Source organism: Sparus aurata, chromosome 9, assembly GCF_900880675.1.
Source record: "Sparus aurata chromosome 9, fSpaAur1.1, whole genome shotgun sequence".
In the NCBI taxonomy this organism is placed as follows: Eukaryota; Metazoa; Chordata; class Actinopteri; order Spariformes; family Sparidae; genus Sparus; species Sparus aurata.
The window spans coordinates 13,017,063-13,034,390 of record NC_044195.1 but is presented as its reverse complement, the minus strand read 5'-3'; the positions used below and the strand labels follow the sequence as shown (position 1 = coordinate 13,034,390).

The 17,328-nt window shown below is 43.3% G+C and overlaps 4 protein-coding genes across 4 annotated transcripts; 2 read left to right on the top strand and 2 right to left on the bottom strand.

Annotated features, from left to right (window-relative positions):
* Window positions 1–128: 128 nt before the first annotated feature.
* cln5 (CLN5 lysosomal BMP synthase) lies at window positions 129–5,016 on the bottom strand. Its single transcript, XM_030429540.1, has 4 exons — window positions 4,800–5,016; window positions 3,700–3,874; window positions 2,599–2,824; window positions 129–2,258 (listed from the first exon to the last, which is right to left on the bottom strand). Exons 1-4 carry the CDS (start codon window positions 4,901–4,903, stop codon window positions 1,771–1,773), a joined length of 993 nt encoding a protein of 330 aa, XP_030285400.1. The 5' UTR covers window positions 4,904–5,016; the 3' UTR covers window positions 129–1,770.
* Window positions 5,017–5,915: 899 nt separating this feature from the next.
* LOC115588452 (glutamine amidotransferase-like class 1 domain-containing protein 3A, mitochondrial) lies at window positions 5,916–8,515 on the top strand. Its single transcript, XM_030429064.1, has 4 exons — window positions 5,916–6,153; window positions 6,986–7,157; window positions 7,326–7,524; window positions 8,006–8,515. The coding sequence occupies exons 1-4, from the start codon at window positions 5,956–5,958 to the stop codon at window positions 8,199–8,201; spliced, it is 765 nt and encodes a 254-aa protein (XP_030284924.1). The 5' UTR covers window positions 5,916–5,955; the 3' UTR covers window positions 8,202–8,515.
* Window positions 8,512–11,861, bottom strand: acod1 (aconitate decarboxylase 1). The gene is made up of 5 exons (XM_030429061.1): window positions 11,832–11,861; window positions 11,480–11,641; window positions 11,040–11,129; window positions 10,735–10,934; window positions 8,512–9,629 (listed from the first exon to the last, which is right to left on the bottom strand). Exons 1-5 carry the CDS (start codon window positions 11,841–11,843, stop codon window positions 8,672–8,674), a joined length of 1,422 nt encoding a protein of 473 aa, XP_030284921.1. The 5' UTR covers window positions 11,844–11,861; the 3' UTR covers window positions 8,512–8,671.
* Window positions 11,862–14,817: 2,956 nt separating this feature from the next.
* Window positions 14,818–16,372, top strand: kctd12.1 (potassium channel tetramerisation domain containing 12.1). Its single transcript, XM_030429063.1, has one exon. It carries the CDS (start codon window positions 14,947–14,949, stop codon window positions 15,814–15,816), a length of 870 nt encoding a protein of 289 aa, XP_030284923.1. The 5' UTR covers window positions 14,818–14,946; the 3' UTR covers window positions 15,817–16,372.
* The last annotated feature ends 956 nt before the right edge of the window (window positions 16,373–17,328 follow it).

The following is a 17,328-nucleotide window of genomic DNA, read 5'->3' as shown; positions in this document are numbered from 1 at the left end:
CTGTCGTGGTCAAGTTTACATCGACTTCAAAATAAGATGTAAACCATGGCGGTCTCGACTTCCAGAGACTTTCATCTGTGATAAACTGAGTGGAACACAAACTACTTTATGACAAAAAACATACACAATTTGGTTGAATAATGAATTTATTAAAAGGTAAAGGCCATAGGTTTTCAAAGGTGCATGTTTTCAGCCTGAACTCTCTCATCTGACTCAGGGATCTGCCCAAAACTTGACTTTCCACATGACAAACAGCATGTGCACTTATTGTGTTAGTGTGACCATGCTGACCGATTTATCATTATGGTCCCATCGAAATGACACCGTCAGTTCTGACAATCCATAGAGGGACCAGACGATCACATTCCACAGGTCGACAACAAAGTTGGTCAACTGATATCATTCGTTGGCCTATTTAATCCCTCCCGACACTCTGTCTGTCTCATTTGTGTGCTTAATCTCACAGACAGGTTTGTTGTATTAGAATGAGTAATGCTGAGTCAGTGTAATTATGACTCAGACTGTAAGTAAACAGAATCCAGCCTAATGGTTTCCATGTTGCTACACAGCAGCTCAACTATAACAAACCGACAGCAAACAGTTGGAAACAAATCGCTGAAAAAAAAAAAAAAAAATACATGTATAGAAAAAATGAAAATCTGTTTCGCAAGTATGAGTAGAACTGAACATTTTCTGCGACTTTCCCACTAACACACACAGCACGAGCGTGAGTAAATGTCAAAGAGATAGAATGACGACTCAGCAGAGGTCATTTGAGGGCTGCAGACATGATGTCTCGGACTTGGACAAAGAGTGGACCTGTTGAGAACCCAAACTCTGGAAAGCTAACTCTCGGAGAATTAAAGTGCTGGAAGGCATTTTATGGAAAACTGATCTTGTTGAAAAACTATTGGATCACTGGATTACTGTAGAGAAACATGGAGCTTGGAAATGACCCTCAGTTAGATCAGCTGCTGATGTGAGCTCCTCGTGTGATTTACAATAATCGTCGTGTAAGACCACTTTCATATTTATTTAATCAATTTACTTGTGACTAATTCATCCAATCACCCTATCTGATGCTATCTGATGGATATAGACTCTGATTGATCACATCCCTTGTCAACAAAAAGATATATGAGCACCCAAATGACCTCTTGTCCATTTAGTAATAAAATCTGAGGGTCAAATGCAGAAATTCACCAACAAAAGGCAGGGGAGAAGACTACGAGTTAAAAAACACAGATGTAAACAATGCACAGTTGGAAATATCTTTAAAGATAGCATCCTAAGTGTTTAATAAGGCAGGGAATGCATTTAATACGTTTGACATGCCTCAAGGATGAGCACAGAGCATTTTGGTGAGGAACGCGACATGTAAACAGAACTTTGTTTACAAGAAGTCCACACAGAGCAAACTATCTGCTTATGAAGACCATGTGATGTGACTGAAAGCTCCAGAATCGGTACTAAATGGACCTTGTGATGGGTGTGTTCTCAGCTGCTGTTTCCAGGGTATAGAAGGAAATTCTGCCCCTGATAATAACTGTGATAAATCGATTATTTTATCATCCAAACATTCAGAACATGAAGATTCACTGCTTTTTACATTTTTTTAAAATAATTATTTTATTTATGTTTTTTTTCTTTGGCTTTTGGACAATCATTTAATCTCTTTCCTTTGAGGAAAACAAAACAATAGAGAGTGATTATTAATGAAAAAAAAATATGTGCAGGCCTGGATGAAAACACTGTAATGAAAGTTTGCTGTTAGGGCAAAGGCACCTCTTCATATGTGATCTGTATGTACGGAGGCTTCATCGGCAGATGCCAGTACTCAAAGTTGTAGTAGAGGTAGAAGCTCTTGTCCAGCACCACCTGTTTGTACGCCTCCAGCAGGCTGAAGGCAAAGTCTTTAAATGACTGGTGCGGTCTGAACGGGTGGTAAAATTTACGGATGTCCGTTGCCAGATTCTTCAGGGCGGGCTGTCCAAATATGGCGCTGTCGTTGCCCAGGTAGGTGGGCTCGCCGCTGAACAGGTAGATCTTGGTGTAGTTCGTTTGAGTTCTGCTGGACAGTTTGGCTCCCAGCTCCGTCAGCTTCCTGTATGTGCGGTGGACAAACTGGGAGCAGTCGTAAGACTCGAACCACACTGTGGCGTTAGGGCTGGGGTCAGAGCGGACTGTCCACGTCTCGTAGTAGATCCCAGTCTTGTTGTCGTCCTGGACCCACTGGGCCATGTCATTAAACTGGTTCCCTGGAGAAAGAAAGAAAAACAATTCAGTGCCAGAAATTGCCAGTGGAAATCCAACAAAGGGAGGGTGGAAATGTTTTTTTCTGGCTGGGATTGAACAAACCACAACACTGCTGTGTGGAGACAAAGAGTCGATTAAAAATAGTCGAGTGCAGCTCATTGATGTGTTTTTAGTAGTTTAAGGACAACAACGGGATGTGCGGCACAGGAAACACTTCCCATCTGTAATATCACAAAACAAGATGACAGAGCACAGGTTCCAAAACAAATCCACCCGTACTGTATTTATACTTTGTTGACCTCTATGAGTAAAAATACCTTGCTGTACCTGTAAAAGTCTTACCTGTGATCTCTCCAAGTTTCTCCAAGGTGCCATTCTGTGACCAGTGTAAGTCATCGATGCCCTCGAAGAAGCAAGCAGCCCCCTGGTTGCACCAGAAAGGTGCGTACTGCTCAGGCCTGAGGTGAGGGAAGGTGCAGTTGCCCAGCTGAAACAGCTCATACCACTCCATGGTGTAGTTGGCGCCCGTCTCTGAACTGCTGAACCCGACGGCGTCGTGCATGATGTGCTGTGAACCAAACACAGACATGATATTTACTTCATCAGGTGTACTGGAGCTGGGAAACATGTAAAAAAAAAAAAAAAACACCGGGACCAGGTGGTATAATCTAAGAAATCCTGTAACCGCAGCCTCAGAGTATGTGGACATGCAGAGGGCTGTACAGCTGTGACTCTATGAATACAGGCGCAAGTTGCACTTCCGTATTAACAGCCTTACTATATTTAAATCACATGTTTGTCAGATACAACCTGTTTAACCATCTGCAGCAGCAAAGCAGTATCGTCATCTTAATCTCAAAATAATAAAACACAAAGACTCTCTGTGCTAAAGATGGCTGGTTTACTCCTTAAAGAGCACATTTAGAGTTTTGAAGATTGATCCAATAATTTGAAGTGAGGAAAACTATAGTAAACACAAGACGAAATTATAAGTGAGTATTTTTTAAACCCATTTAACATAAACTTAACAGTAACAATGTTTTTCAACAAAACAGTCCAAATATTTTTTATATTTTTGTCATTTTATCCTGAAGTTCAACCCACACAAAGCTAATATTGTGTGGGTTGAGAGATTATATATCTATCAACAGAGTTAACTCTTCCTTTTTAAACATTTCTGCAGTCTGGCAGCTGTCACCCTGACATGTCACATAGAGAGAATTATCAGCAACACGTTTTGATTGATTAAAAGAGCTGTCCAATAGAGAGGCAAATTCACAGGCAAGTATTTTGATGATCGATGAACCTTTCCATCATTATTCAAGGAAATACGTCCTGCTTCCTAAATGTGAGGATTTGCTGTTTTTCTTTCGTTTATGTAGTTCATTTTTGACAGTAAATCACTTTGGCGGCCTGACTGCATTAGGAGATAAATGTACTTACAAATTTCCCCATCAAATCTCCATACTTGAATTCCCACACTGGTGTTTGCAGCCGATAAACCGAGATGACGTCGCTGTCTCTCAGGTAGGGAATCCGTCCGTCTCGGTCTCCAGTGGGACAGAACGGGTAGAGAGCTTCACAGTAAGAGTCCACGTCAGGGCGACGATCGAACCGCCTGCGGGTGACATGAGGGGTGCAGACAGCACCGGGGACAGTTCATACCACTGCAGCCACTTTTTTGTTACAAGGTTAACCTGCATTAAGTCACAGGGGTCCTGTTCAGTTCAGATATGACCGGCTTTAGTGCACTGACAGTCTAGACCATGTCCAATGAGGTCTTAGAATAGAAAGAAAACATGTAAAGGGGTTTGTGAATCTGAAAATGGCAAGAATTTGTCCATATTAATTTAAACAGTCCCAGCATAGTGTTTTTTTAAATGTTTTAAATTACAGATCAGACTAATAAAACATTTGATCCTTTGGTTTCACAAATATTGATCATAAACATTTTTTTGCTCATGAACAGACTGTGGGGGGTGCAGGAATCCCCCCCCACACACACACACCCACAAGAGTGTGTGTGTGTGTGTTTATTTTGTAGATCAGGAAATGTGTATGGTTGTGTCATGTGATGTGTCTGCCTTTAGTAAAGACTGCCTTGTGACAATCAATCATGACTGTCATTTCATCAAAGGTCATAATCAATACCTACAGCTGTGATCGTAGTTCTTCCCTGGTGTTGTACAAAACACTTGTATGAAATTCATAACTAGATAACTAGAAAAGTAGATTTGCGAAGTTCCCTGAGTCATGTGAACGCACCGGCCTTAACTTAGTAAACTGTGTTCAGATTAGCTAAAGATCCTCCTCTGCTGGTAAAGTGACGCAGATTGTGTCTGATTAACAGTTCAGGGAAGTTGAAGCATCTGTAACACTTTGATGATTTGGAGGGAAACAAAGAGCAGAATTAAACATAATAAAAAACGTTTTAAGACTGGAAACTTCTCAGGAGAGAGTCGCCTGCAGTCTTCTCACATGACTTAAAGTCACAGAGCAGACTCAGCATGGAGACAAGTTGTGTTACTGTCTTGTCTTCGTACCTGTAGGGAACGGGCCACTGCTGCGGTCCATAACTCCAGACCTGAGCCACGACGTGAAGAAACAGGAGCAGGTTTAAGCGCAGAGCAGCCTCCCTGTGAGTCATGCTGGAGCCTCAGACACAGACGACAGAGCAGCAGACGGTACAGAGACAGACACACTCCCATCAGCCTTCCGTCGCTGCACTCACTTCCTCATTACTGGTCACGTGTTTTTTGTTGACCAGACGAGATCACATGACGGGACTTACTCGTGAAAGTGACATCGAACCTACTAAGGAAATAAGTACATAGTTAAGTAAATCATAAATTATATTGTGTACATGATGGTTAACAAACGAGTACATAAATACATCGATTTAAAAAGATAAAGATAATAAATACACAAGGGAATCAACAATTACAGGAAGAAATATCCTTTCTTTTCTATCCAATTTTTCATATTAATTAATTGTATTTTTATCGTCTCTCTTACCTGTATTTATTTATTTTATTTTCATTTATTCATCCATTTATTTATTTATGTACTTCATATATGTATTTGTCACTTTTGGGCTTCGATGCTCGAGGATAAACCGTGACAAAATTAGATTAAATTAATGACTAAATATATAAATTAAAAAAGAAGAAAGAAAGAAAAATCAAATCAGATTAAATTTAATTTTTTTTAATGAAAAATATGAATATTTAATTGTCTTATGTTTGTATGTTATACAATATTAAATGCTCGTATTAATTTACTTAAGTAAGTATATAATAGTAAATAAGTATATAATTATATTATTAGACATGATAAGGACCTTATTTATTTTATTTTAAATACAACATTTGCTAAATAGATGGATAACGTATTTAACAGATTTAAGAATATAAATTGTAACTGAAATTTAAAGAATTTAAACCAATTTAATTGTTGTTTACAAATCAAATTCACCTGTAATGTGTGAAGTCACAGCTGACTTATATCTTACTTAATATGTAATATGTATGTTAGGACTAGAGTCCTACAGAGTCTAGTTAGACTCTAGTTAGGGCCGTCAACAGGCCGCAGTGCTCAGCTTTACACACAAGATGGCGCTGAGGCACCGAGGAGCCTGAAACAAAGCGCCGCTGACGCAGAAGAAGAAGAAGACGACGTCCTCCCCACTGACAGTCCACCATGCTCACCCTGCTGCAGCACAGCGGACGCAGTCTGCTGACTTTCAGGACCCTCCAGACACTCAGGCCCGGCTACTACTCCACACACATGGGGGGGAAGCGCGTGGCTGTGGTGCTGGCGGGCTGCGGAGTTTATGACGGCACTGAGATCCACGAGGCCTCCGCTGTTCTGATCCACCTGAGCAGAGGAGGTGCGAGTGTAAGTCCGCACACAGCTTTGGTCTACAGGTGCTGCGTTCAGTGTGTGTGTGTGCGCGCGCGCGTGTGTAGGGGTGTGTGAGAGAGATACACCCACAGATAAAACTGTAGGATGCAACTGTGTTATAAGTTAAGTATGAGTACGTATAAGTTCACTTGAGAACTTCCTTCCGCATTGTTTGACTCTGATTTTGATCAGTTAAGTCACACACATTGTGAACGTGTGTAGAACCCTTTAAACTAAAGGATGAGTTACCTGCATTTCAACAATCCACAGTCCTTGTTAGTTGAAATCAACTTCAATTTAGCTTAAGGTAACAGCAGCTTCAGCAGTCTGAGTGAGACAAATCCAGCAGAGAGGTTTCAGTATGAAATTCCCTCATGTGTTACAGTCCCTCTGCCACAGCTGAGCAAAGAAACTTTCCAGCCAAACTAAATTTGAAGTCTCTTTTGAAAAGACTGCAACTTTGCAATATAACCACATTTAAATGGACTAACTAAAAATGATGTTGGTGATTATTTCTGTCATTTTTTTTTTTATCAAGTAAATAAATGTATGTAAACATTCTCTGGTTACAGCTGTCCAATAAGAAACAGGAACACTTCATCCAGTTTCATAAAACTGGTAATTGAATCTTTGGGTAATGAAATGTTGCTCTGACAAAAACAAACAATAAGGTAAAGTCATGTTGGATTTCAGGATCTCACGACGGCCGTTTCATCAACAAAAGATGTTCAAACGCAAGTTGCTGTCCGTATGGCTGTCTGGTGTTTTTATTTGTGCGCCTGTGTGTGATGAAATGAGTCCTCACCTTCCTCCTAATCGTCTGCAGGTGAACATGTTTGCCCCCAACATCGACCAGATGCACGTGGTGAACCACCTGAAAGGCGAGCCGTCTGAGGAGAAGAGAAACGTGCTGGTGGAAAGTGCTCGACTGGCCCGTGGAAACATTCAGGATCTGTCTAAACTCAGTGTCAAAGACCACGACGCTGTTATATTCCCAGGTTGGGACTCAGAAGCACCGTGGCCTTTTAACCACTGAGGGTCCTGACCAAAATATGTGTCTCCTTGATCCCCCTCGAAGTGCTTGAACAACTTAAATGTCATTATCAAACTTACACTTTGTCCATGTAATCACTGAATAAATTCATCTTATTTTGTTTGTCTTGTAGGCGGTTTTGGGGCAGCGAAGAACCTCTCTACGTGGGCAGTGCAGGGGAAGGACTGCTCTGTTAACGACGAGGTTAAGGCCGCCATGCAGGCGTTCCACGGCGAGGGTAAACCCATCGGCCTCTGCTGCATCTCACCTGTTCTGGCTGCCAAGGTGTTTCCCGGCTGTGAGGTCACTGTCGGCATCGAGAAGGACGACAAGTGAGTCAAACTGAGTGCTACAGATTTGAGTTTACAGGTCTTTCGGAGTACTTCTGCGTTTGTAAAAGCAGTTGTGGAAAGCCTTTTGGAGCTGAACAAAATCTGAGGAATTGCAGCAAGTGATGTCATTTGAGTCTGTATCAGTTGGGTCTGAGGACTACCAGTTTGAAAATGAAAAAATTCTGCGTAGCTGTACCTCGTCTCTGATTGAGTCTAAGGGCTCCAGGCTACATTAGCCACTACTAGCATAGTGCAAAGTGCAATTGTTAAGATGACAAGGCCAAGAAGTCTAAAAAAGCTAAAAATTATATTGTGTAGTCAGACTTAAAATTCCGATTGAGATTTTCACATATCTATGGTTTATCATCTTTCATTTACAATGAATTATTAATGTCACTACTCTCTACTTTTTGTGTATGTAACAAATCTCTTCAAGCAGCGAAACATTACGTGGTGCCTCTTTTTTTCCTTTTCCTCTCAGGTACCCCGAGACTACCGGCACCGCAGACGCCATCAAACAGCTGGGCTGCAAGCACGTGAGTAAGAGCGTCGCCGAGAGCCACGTGGACGAGAAGAACAAGCTGGTCACCACCTCGGCCTTCATGTGCAAGGCTCCGATGCACGAGATATTCGACGGAATCGGAGCGATGGTGAAGGACGTGCTGAAGCTCGCTTGATTCCGCTGACGCTCAAAGGATGGTGGAAACGGAAAGAAAAGAACGAAGGGCTGGCGCTTCAGTGAGCTCGACCGTAGCTGCCAGCTGAACTAAATGATGTGACGGTGACTGATCGAAAGCACTTCCAGATATACACGTTTGTACTAGAAATGTGCACCATATGGTTTGATTTATTTAGCATTTATATCCGCTTAGCACAATCTCACTGGAATATAATCTGATGCAGTGGATCAGTGGCAATGTTGATCACATTTTAGAATAACAACAGCAGGTATGGTATTGTACGAAAAAGTGCAATAAAAAGTAAAAGTTCACTGTTTCAGTCCACTTTATTTTGAGTATAAAATATTTATATTGTGATATTTAATTCTTGTGAAAGTTTAAAACATGAAATGGCTTCATACAGATGAACACACAGATAGCCACAGATAGACACACTCTGTCCTTTGGCTTCATCACACACTGTATAATCACAACATCCTTGAGCTGTAAAACTGCTTGTGTTCGCTACTCGTCATTCTCAGATATGAACTCAAGATGGAACTTTCTCTCACTCTCTCGATGTTTCCTATCACATCGATCACACCCTCCACTCCCTCTGTGCACAGCACTGAGGAGGCATTCACACTGAACTTCTCCACCAGGTCCTTCTGACTCAGTGGCTTCCTCCAGTGGCCATAAAAGGTATCACATCTGGCCATAAAGCGCTGCCCCTGTGTTTCCACCTCCACCTCACAGTACATCTTGTCAAAGCTGGGCGTGTTAACTTCAGGGGTCTCCACCCTGACTTTTGACAGGAGCTCCTTCAGAGCAGGCCTGTTAATCTGAGCCTCAGCGTAGGATGACACTGTCACTTTGTTGTCCAGCAGGGCAGAGCAGGCGTTGAACTGGAACGAGTGCCTGGCTTGGTGCTCTGTGGCAGGCGAGGGGCAGTCAACGTACTTGGATGGAGGCACACGAAGCGTGACCTGTCTGATCTGGCTCAGGTCAAAGTCCCCGACTGTATTTTCGAGCTTTGTGCGGGCTGCCAGCGCTGCATCCACAACCCAGTGCATCCCCAGATGAGCAGGGATGCGTTTGAAGGCCACATCCTGATCCTCCAGAATCCATTTAAAGTCACCAGGAGCTAAATCTGCCATCGCTGAAGGACTGTAGTCCTTATAGTAAACCCCAAGCCCACTGTCCAAATCCAGAATGGCCGGATTCCCCTCCAAGCCCATCTGAGCCAGCTGAGCGGCCTCCAGGCCTCTCCGAGCAGCATTTCCAATATGGAGAGGTTTAGTTTGTGTGGCAGCGTTGGCCAAAGGAGCTCCAGCCGAGGAGGCTGCGATAGCCAGAGCATGACTACACTGTGCAGGAGACAGAGCCAGGAGCTTAGCTGAGGCTGCAGCACTGCCCATCACACCAACAACACTGGGAGGGTGGAATCTGAGAGTGTCAGGAAAGAGGAGGAAAGATGACCAAAAACATTAGTATCTACTGGAGTTTAATAGCAGATTGTTTAAGGTGCTATGAAAGAGCCGAAATTATTACACATTAAATATGTCATATTATAAATAAATGCAAAACCTTTACTGGCCAAATGTGAGTGTGATTTTCTTTTTCTTTGGCTTACATGATAATAGACTGAATAGTGTTGGGTTTAGACAACAAAACAAGCAGTTTGAGGACGTCACCTTGGGTCTGACAGAACTTGTGATGGGCATTATTTCAGGTTAATTGAGAATAACAACGACTTGAAGCTCTTCATATTTTCTATCAGGATTTTGAGACATTTATCTTTCCATTTCTACTTGCATAGCTTGAAGTGCACGCAGCATAACAAAAATTACATTAGAAAAACCTGAGAAACACCAGCTTGTCTTTTTCGGTATCATCTACAAACCATGATGTGAGTATTTTTTTTTTTAACAGAACCACTTCCTATTGAAGAAACAGTTGACAGTGGAAAGTCAGAATGGAGACATACTCTTGAAAGAGATGGTGCCGGATGAATTCATTAAAGGCACAGTATGTAATTTTTGCAGCTCTCAGCGAAAGCAATAACAAAAGCTAAAGTACCCCGCTCAAAATTAGTCAAGGGATATTTGGATATGGGCGCATAAATGCATGTGCGTGGATAAGCAATAAAAGTCAAATAAATGTGTCGCATAATTTTTGGGAACCAGGAACATTCACAAAACACAAAATACAATTTGAGTTGTGTCACAGAACAAAGTTACACACTAAAATATTCCGAACTAATTTTGATAATGGGATCCTTCCGTCTAGTCATTTGTGGACATTTCAATGTGGAAATGTTACATATTATACCTTTAAATGGATCCATTGACTCACTCCACCTCTAAAAGCTCAGATAAAATAAAAGACTATCTGCATGGCTGGGTACCACGAGAGGAAGGTGTTTCACATTTTGCGATTTGGGTGAAACAGCCCTTTAACACTCAAACATTTCCAGACTACATTAATTTACAATTGGACACAAAATGTGCACATAATCCAGCACAGTCTGATGCTGGTTCACATATCTCACCTTTCAGGGATGTTGTAGGCCTCTCTGGAGAACCTCATGAGTCTGCCCTGCACCTCGATGCCAACGTTGAAGGCCAGCAGCAGGTCCAGTCCAGAGGGCTGGCTGGGCAGTGACTCGGCCAGGGCCAGCAGGGCCGGCATCACGGCTCCCGAGGGATGGGTCGCGGGGTGCCAAGTGTCGTCGAAATCCATGGAGTGAACCTGTTGCCAAACAATGTGTCAGAACAGATAATCAGAGGTCCAACCAGCTGCCTGTTGTCTTTATGGTTTCGATGTAATATGATGCATTTTGTGACCCAAGCTTACCGCAACGCCATTGACGAATGCAGCGTAAGGAGGAGGAAGAGTTATCTCTGATTTACCCCAAACACTGCTCCTCTCCTCTGACGCAAACATCTGGAATCAGACACATCAGTATGAGGATAAGTGTGCACCTCATTACGAACGTAAGCCAATTATCACAAACGCAATTATGATCAAATAGCAGCATGAGAGAGATTGTATCAACTAATTGGCTTATTACAGGAAGCAGGCTAATAATGTAAACACTGATATTAACCAAAAGAAATGCACAATAGTGGGTCATACTTATTCTATTAGTAGCTACATACTTTAATTTCAGATCAGCACAGACTACTTCTGATGAGGCCAAAGAAATCTAGATGTGGTGATGACCACAAATCAACACTAATAAAAAAATATATACAGAGTATATTCCACCACTCCAGTCCAGGATTCTACATTACCTGGCTGTACGTGAGAACCTTGTTGAAGACAGCTGTCCTGGTTCCTAACAGACCAACACCCAGGTTGTCCAGCATCATCCTTTTGCTCCTGTTAATCACACCATCTGTCAGCTGAGTGCTGCGGAGGCCATGGATAGCAGCTCCAAAGCTCTCTGTAATACCCTGGAAAGGTGAAACAGGGCCAGTCAGTCTAAAACGACAGAGACAGCAGGCCTATATAACCAGGCTGAGGAGTTAAAGGGTTATTGGGGATTTGACTTTAAACACAAAAATACTCTCCGAAAGGCATTGAAATGTAATCTAATATACTGAAATTAAATCGTGTTCAAGTACGAAAAGAAAACAGCACTACCTTGCGTAGCATCGTCGGAGCTCAGCAGTGTCTTCAAGTGGCAAAACATTGGAGTTCAGGAGCCTTTTTATAGGGCATTTCACCATCTCCAGGCCTTTATTCCAAATTTCCATTGTGGCAACAAAACACCGTAATGAGAAGTCATAAGTTTCACAATGACTGGACTTCATCTTTCGCTTTTCCCTCTTTTGTTCATACTGGCAAATCTGCAAAATCTCTCATTTATACAGTGTTTTAATTGCACATGTTTGAGTTTGAGTAGCAGATGCACCATTGTGTATTAAAGAATTATAAAACAACCTGCGATGGTTCTCTTTGAGACAGAAAAAGTTATCAAAAAAAGAATATAGGCCCGGCGTGATATAAGGGAAACCACAGAATTAAAAGATCAAAAGCATCACAGTGAACCCTTGCTGTGTTTTTGTTGGTCATTTTAAGCCTGTGGGACTGTGAGCATGTGTGTTATATAATGGTATTAGGGTCAAATCACTGACTCAGACAAAGCAATTATCTGCTTTCTTTCTTTCACAACCGCTTTTTTTTTTTTAGATGACAGACGATGGAAATTCTGCTCCTTCCCATTGGAAGTTTTGAACAGGATGACACAAGTCTCAAACAACTCACTCGTGACCGTCGGCCGCCGCAGGTTAGTAAGTTTGTACACCGAGAAGAGGAACAACACTCTCATGCACAAGGTTACCGACCTTTAATGACAGACGCCCCCGAAAAACTCTGACAGATGTGGCAACAGCTGACTGACTGCCAGCATCACGCTCACTTACAATCCTATGTGGCTTTCTGGTTTCCTCCTTAGCACAAATATTTGTATATTTTTTTAATCAAATCACAGTTTTTATTGTTTGATTTAGTTGAGATAATCAATACAAGCAATACAAGCAATCCCCGGCAACCAGAGGAGAACCCCACTTATTAAAAAGTACAAGCCTTCCGAGAATCCAGATGAAGAAATAAAAAGTGTTTTGCTTTTTCCGATTTTTTATTTGCTCTGAAGCCTCAATAGATATTTGTCATGACGCCTCCTCTCCAGTGATCTAAATGTTTTTTTTGTTATTTTTTTCATGCATCAATCATTTTATTTATCAACCATATTTACAATCACTGTTTTTTCTGAAGTCACGCATATGTAATCTGTGCTGCACGGTGACCTCTCAATCAAAACAAAGCACAAGGCAAAAGTGTGATTTGATCATGGGAGTTCCTGTGCTCATTGTGAAACAGCCACCATGAGAAAATGAAGGTCTGTCTACATTACTCAGGCAGAAATGTTCACAGAGTGTTAATGTTTTGTAGTTGAATTCACCTTTGGTTTTGGCTTCACGTTAGTACTGTTTCCCAACTTCCCTCCTCACTCTTTGACGTACATCTCATGTTTCCCCAAGACGTTAGAGTCTAAATGAAGCTCCCCATGACCTCAACTAACATTTAAGATTTCTCTGAGTTTGTAGACTGTTTGAAATGTTCAGAATAACGTAAGAACAAAAAATAAATATAACAAAGATCTAGTTGTTTAAGACATTTTAATGCAGATACGTTACACATGATATATTAAACCTTATTAGTTTTGTTGTGTTTGGTCACAGCTTCAAGTCTGACCGGGGACCTTTGTGATGTGTCACCCCCGCACTTCCTGTCATCCCTCTACAACACTTGATCCACAACAAGCCGCAACCAGCCCTCTCAGAAATAATGTAAAAAAAGTCTTCCTCTCTGAAGGCAGATTGATCAGTATCATAGATCAGTATAGATAGGTCCAGGTGCGTGCAAGGCTGTCAGCTCATTGTTTATGATGTAAAGTCCACATGTGACAAACATCATCAGAAGTGTTTACTGTTGTCAATGACATGTTATACAGATTACATCAAAGTACAGTAATAAGCCACATACTGCAGATGCACATGACCTCCCTGGACGCACAGTGATTTAGAAGGCACTAGAGATGAGGCATTGTTGTGTGTATGTTAAATCTGAGTGCGTGTGTATCATTCATATCCACAACATTGTGTGGACACGCATTTGATGGATCACTGGAGGCAATTCGGATTTAGATGCATATCACATGCAGCTTCCTCTGAAGCCACTGAATACTTTATACGGCTTTTAACCACATATGCTGCAGTACTTCGCAAGACCTGTAAAGATACTTTAATGTGTGGAGTTGGTCAAATTTCCCTATTAGTTAGTTGGTTAGTTAGCTCAGGGAATGGATGTCATGCAGGAGTACAAAGCAGAAGCACTCCATCTCTCCCTTTGTACCTCAAACTAACTGTGAGCACCAGTTTGATTTAAAGAGAGAGCCTTTGTTGCCGGGCCTCACTTCTTCAAAGGGCTCTGTCAGAGTTAAGACTCTCTCTCTCTCTCTCTCTCTCTCTCTCTCTCTCTCTCTCTCTCTCTCTCTCTCTCTGTGTGTGTGTGTGTGTGTGTGTGTGAGTGAGACAGACAGACAGAGTGTGTGGTAGATGGCTGCATTTCCATCACAGTTGCAATGGGTGTCACTCTTTCCATATTTTCCAACCATTTCCTGATTCAAATAGTCACTCTGTCCAGCTGGATGTTTTCTGGTGTGTGTGTATGTGTGTGTGTGTGTGTCTCCCCATGGGCTATGTAAAAAAACAAATCTCTCTCTCTCTCTCTCTCTTTCTATATATATATATATATATATATAATCACACTTGATTAATTAAATAATCATCAGGGGGTGGGCTACATTTATACTGCTGACAGACGTGAGAAAAAAAAAGAAGAAAGAAAAAAAAGAAAATGACACATAATCGAACGTGGGTGCCTGCTATAAGTGATGCTGGAGGAGAACATATGGATTTGCTCTCCCTTTCTCTCAACACACACACACACACACACACACACACACACACACACACACATAGCGAGAGAGAGAGAGAGCTGTACAGGGACAGTGTGTTTTAGGCATCAGACTCATGTTATAGTTGAATGTCAATTTGGCAGTCAGCCCCCCCCCTCCCATCACACACGCGCACTCACGCACGTGGTGAGTCCAGGCTTCATAAACAAGCCGCTGCCACTTGGCTGCTCAGTGCTCACACTGATCCCACACCAGTGCAGCGGCTCTCGGAGGAAGATGGCACTGGCCGACACAGAGCGCGGAGGGTCCAACTGCGGCGGCGACTCCTGCTCCCCGTTTTCAGAGATCATCGAGCTGAACGTCGGCGGCCAGGTGTATGTGACCAGACACAAAACTCTCATCGCCGTCCCGGACTCGCTGCTGTGGAACATGTTCAGCAAGAAGTCACCCAAGGAGTTGGCGAGGGACAGCAAGGGGCGCTTCTTCTTGGACAGGGACGGCTTCTTGTTCCGCTACATCCTCGACTATCTCCGGGACCTGAACTTGGTGCTGCCGGACTACTTCCCCGAGAAGAGTCGACTGCAGAGGGAGGCGGACTTTTTCCAGCTGCGGGACCTCGCCAAACGCCTCAGCCCCCGCGTGAGTAAGGACAACTCCATCAGCGAGGAGATCAGCCAGAGCGACACGGAGGAAGGCGCGCTGCAGTGCGGCTCCTCCGGCGTCGTGGAGACTTTACGCACCATGTCGGTCAGCGGGGCCGTGCGCTCCCCGTCACTGGACTCCAGAAAGTCGGGCTACATCACGGTGGGATACCGCGGCTCGTACACCATCGGCAGAGACATCCAGACCGACGCCAAATTCAGGAGAGTGGCGCGCATCACGGTCTGCGGGAAGACGTCTCTCGCCAAAGAAGTGTTCGGAGACACGCTGAACGAGAGCAGAGACCCGGACAGGCCACCGGAGAGATACACGTCCCGGTACTATCTCAAGTATAATTTTCTAGAGCAGGCTTTTGACAAGCTGACAGAGGCGGGCTTCCACATGGTGGCCTGCAGCTCCACGGGCACCTGCGCCTACACCAGCAACGATCCCAACGAGGACAAAATATGGACAAGCTACACCGAGTATGTCTTCTGCCGGGAATAACAAACAAGCCAAACACGTCACGTTGATGTAAATAGACATTTCATAATCTAGAGGAGGAATGTCTCTAAACAGTATTAGGCTACATTTGCTGTGCTGAATGGTTGCCAGTGGCCGGCAGTGACTGCAAAGTGTTGACCCCATTGTTCCAAGAAGAGTTTAAATGCCCCTGAACGCATTCTACGCCAACGAGTTTTGTCACGAGAAGATCATGAAACACGTGATGTTCAAACTGTGAAGAGCATCAGCCAAAGTACCACTGCGGGGGAGACCCCCACACAAGATGCCATCCCATAGCCGTGCATGTCAATGTTTCAGTCACATCTGACTCAGTGCTGTGTGAGCGGAGCGGGATCCGACAGGAGACAAGCAGCAACCAGTATTCAGTGTCATTGTGACTTCTAGGCTTCACATGTTTGGGCCAGGTTTTTGTATTATCTATAATAGGTCCTTATGAGCAGTTCTATCACTGACATGATTGTAAGTGTATGTGCTTGCTTGGTAGCAGTTGTGTTTGTTAAACCTGTTCCGATGAAATAAAGTCTCTCTATTATTCTCAGCCCCTTTTGCCAATCATCCTATCACCTTCCTCACACCTGCACACAGCGAACAGAATGACAAAGTAGTGGCATTCATCTGCCTCCAGCCTTTTAAACTTTACTCAGTGGGGAATCAAAGAGTCGGCCTCAAAGAGAGGGGCCCCACCAGGGAAACCTCAGCCCATCATGGCACTGAAAACAAAATCCTGTCACACAGTTTTTTTGTTTGTTTTTTTTACCCAGGAGGAGCTGCACGGAAGCGAAATGTGAATGGCAGTAATGTGTCTATATTCCTCACTGATTTTTTAAGTCCTGACCGCAAACTTTCCTTGGCTCTGATTTAATCTATCGCTCCTGTGCACTGTCGTTATAAAGCATCCCGTCTATTTTCTATTCGGCGTCGCCCTGTTATTAGATCACACGAGCAGAAAACCTCCACGTCTGGATGTAGTTAGCATGTGAATATTGTCGGAAGAACGGCTTCCACACATCCATTTTGTCACGTGAGTCCAGCTGCACGCCGCATGGATGCAAATAGTGCAGCTGTGCACACATGATGTCATTATCATTTCAAGTGTAAATAATGAAAGGGTCCAGCTGCGCACAAATAGGAGGGTCCAGTCTGCCAGCGAGTCGGGATGAATGGAGGGCGGTTTGGTGCACCTCTGCTGGGAGAAGAGAACCATTTGGCTGCATAGTGTACAACCAGCCGGCCCTGGATTAAAAGCACACATGAAAAAAGGCCTCACACTCAGAGCCATTGGTGGGATTATAGCACATCAAGGGGCTGATTGACCACAGGCAGTGATGTAACTGCTGTAGGGGTCCGGGGACATCCTCTCAGAGGGAACATCTTCAGGTTTCATGTGCTAAACACATCAGGCTGGTTCAGTTTCCCTCCGAATGTGCTGATGGGACAGGAACACTAAATACGTTTTGGACAGGGATCTGTTTGGGGATCACATACATGACTCAG

What these genes read in the sequence shown, in the direction of transcription:
- cln5 (XM_030429540.1), bottom strand. Translation starts at nt 4,903, where the DNA reads ATGACTCACAGGGAGGCTGCTCTGCGCTTAAACCTGCTCCTGTTTCTT. An exon ending in CAGTGGCCCGTTCCCTACAG is followed by an intron (nt 3,875 to 4,799) that starts GTACGAAGACAA and finishes TGTCACCCGCAG; the next exon opens with GCGGTTCGATCGTCGCCCTG. An exon ending in GAGATTTGATGGGGAAATTT is followed by an intron (nt 2,825 to 3,699) that starts GTAAGTACATTT and finishes TTTGGTTCACAG; the next exon opens with CACATCATGCACGACGCCGT.
- LOC115588452 (XM_030429064.1), top strand. Translation starts at nt 5,956, where the DNA reads ATGCTCACCCTGCTGCAGCACAGCGGACGCAGTCTGCTGACTTTCAGG. An exon ending in TGAGCAGAGGAGGTGCGAGT is followed by an intron (nt 6,154 to 6,985) that starts GTAAGTCCGCAC and finishes AATCGTCTGCAG; the next exon opens with GTGAACATGTTTGCCCCCAA. An exon ending in CGACGCTGTTATATTCCCAG is followed by an intron (nt 7,158 to 7,325) that starts GTTGGGACTCAG and finishes TTTGTCTTGTAG; the next exon opens with GCGGTTTTGGGGCAGCGAAG.
- acod1 (XM_030429061.1), bottom strand. An exon ending in AGGTTCTCACGTACAGCCAG is followed by an intron (nt 11,130 to 11,479) that starts GTAATGTAGAAT and finishes GTCTGATTCCAG; the next exon opens with ATGTTTGCGTCAGAGGAGAG. An exon ending in GCCTACAACATCCCTGAAAG is followed by an intron (nt 9,630 to 10,734) that starts GTGAGATATGTG and finishes TGACACTCTCAG; the next exon opens with ATTCCACCCTCCCAGTGTTG.
- kctd12.1 (XM_030429063.1), top strand. Translation starts at nt 14,947, where the DNA reads ATGGCACTGGCCGACACAGAGCGCGGAGGGTCCAACTGCGGCGGCGAC.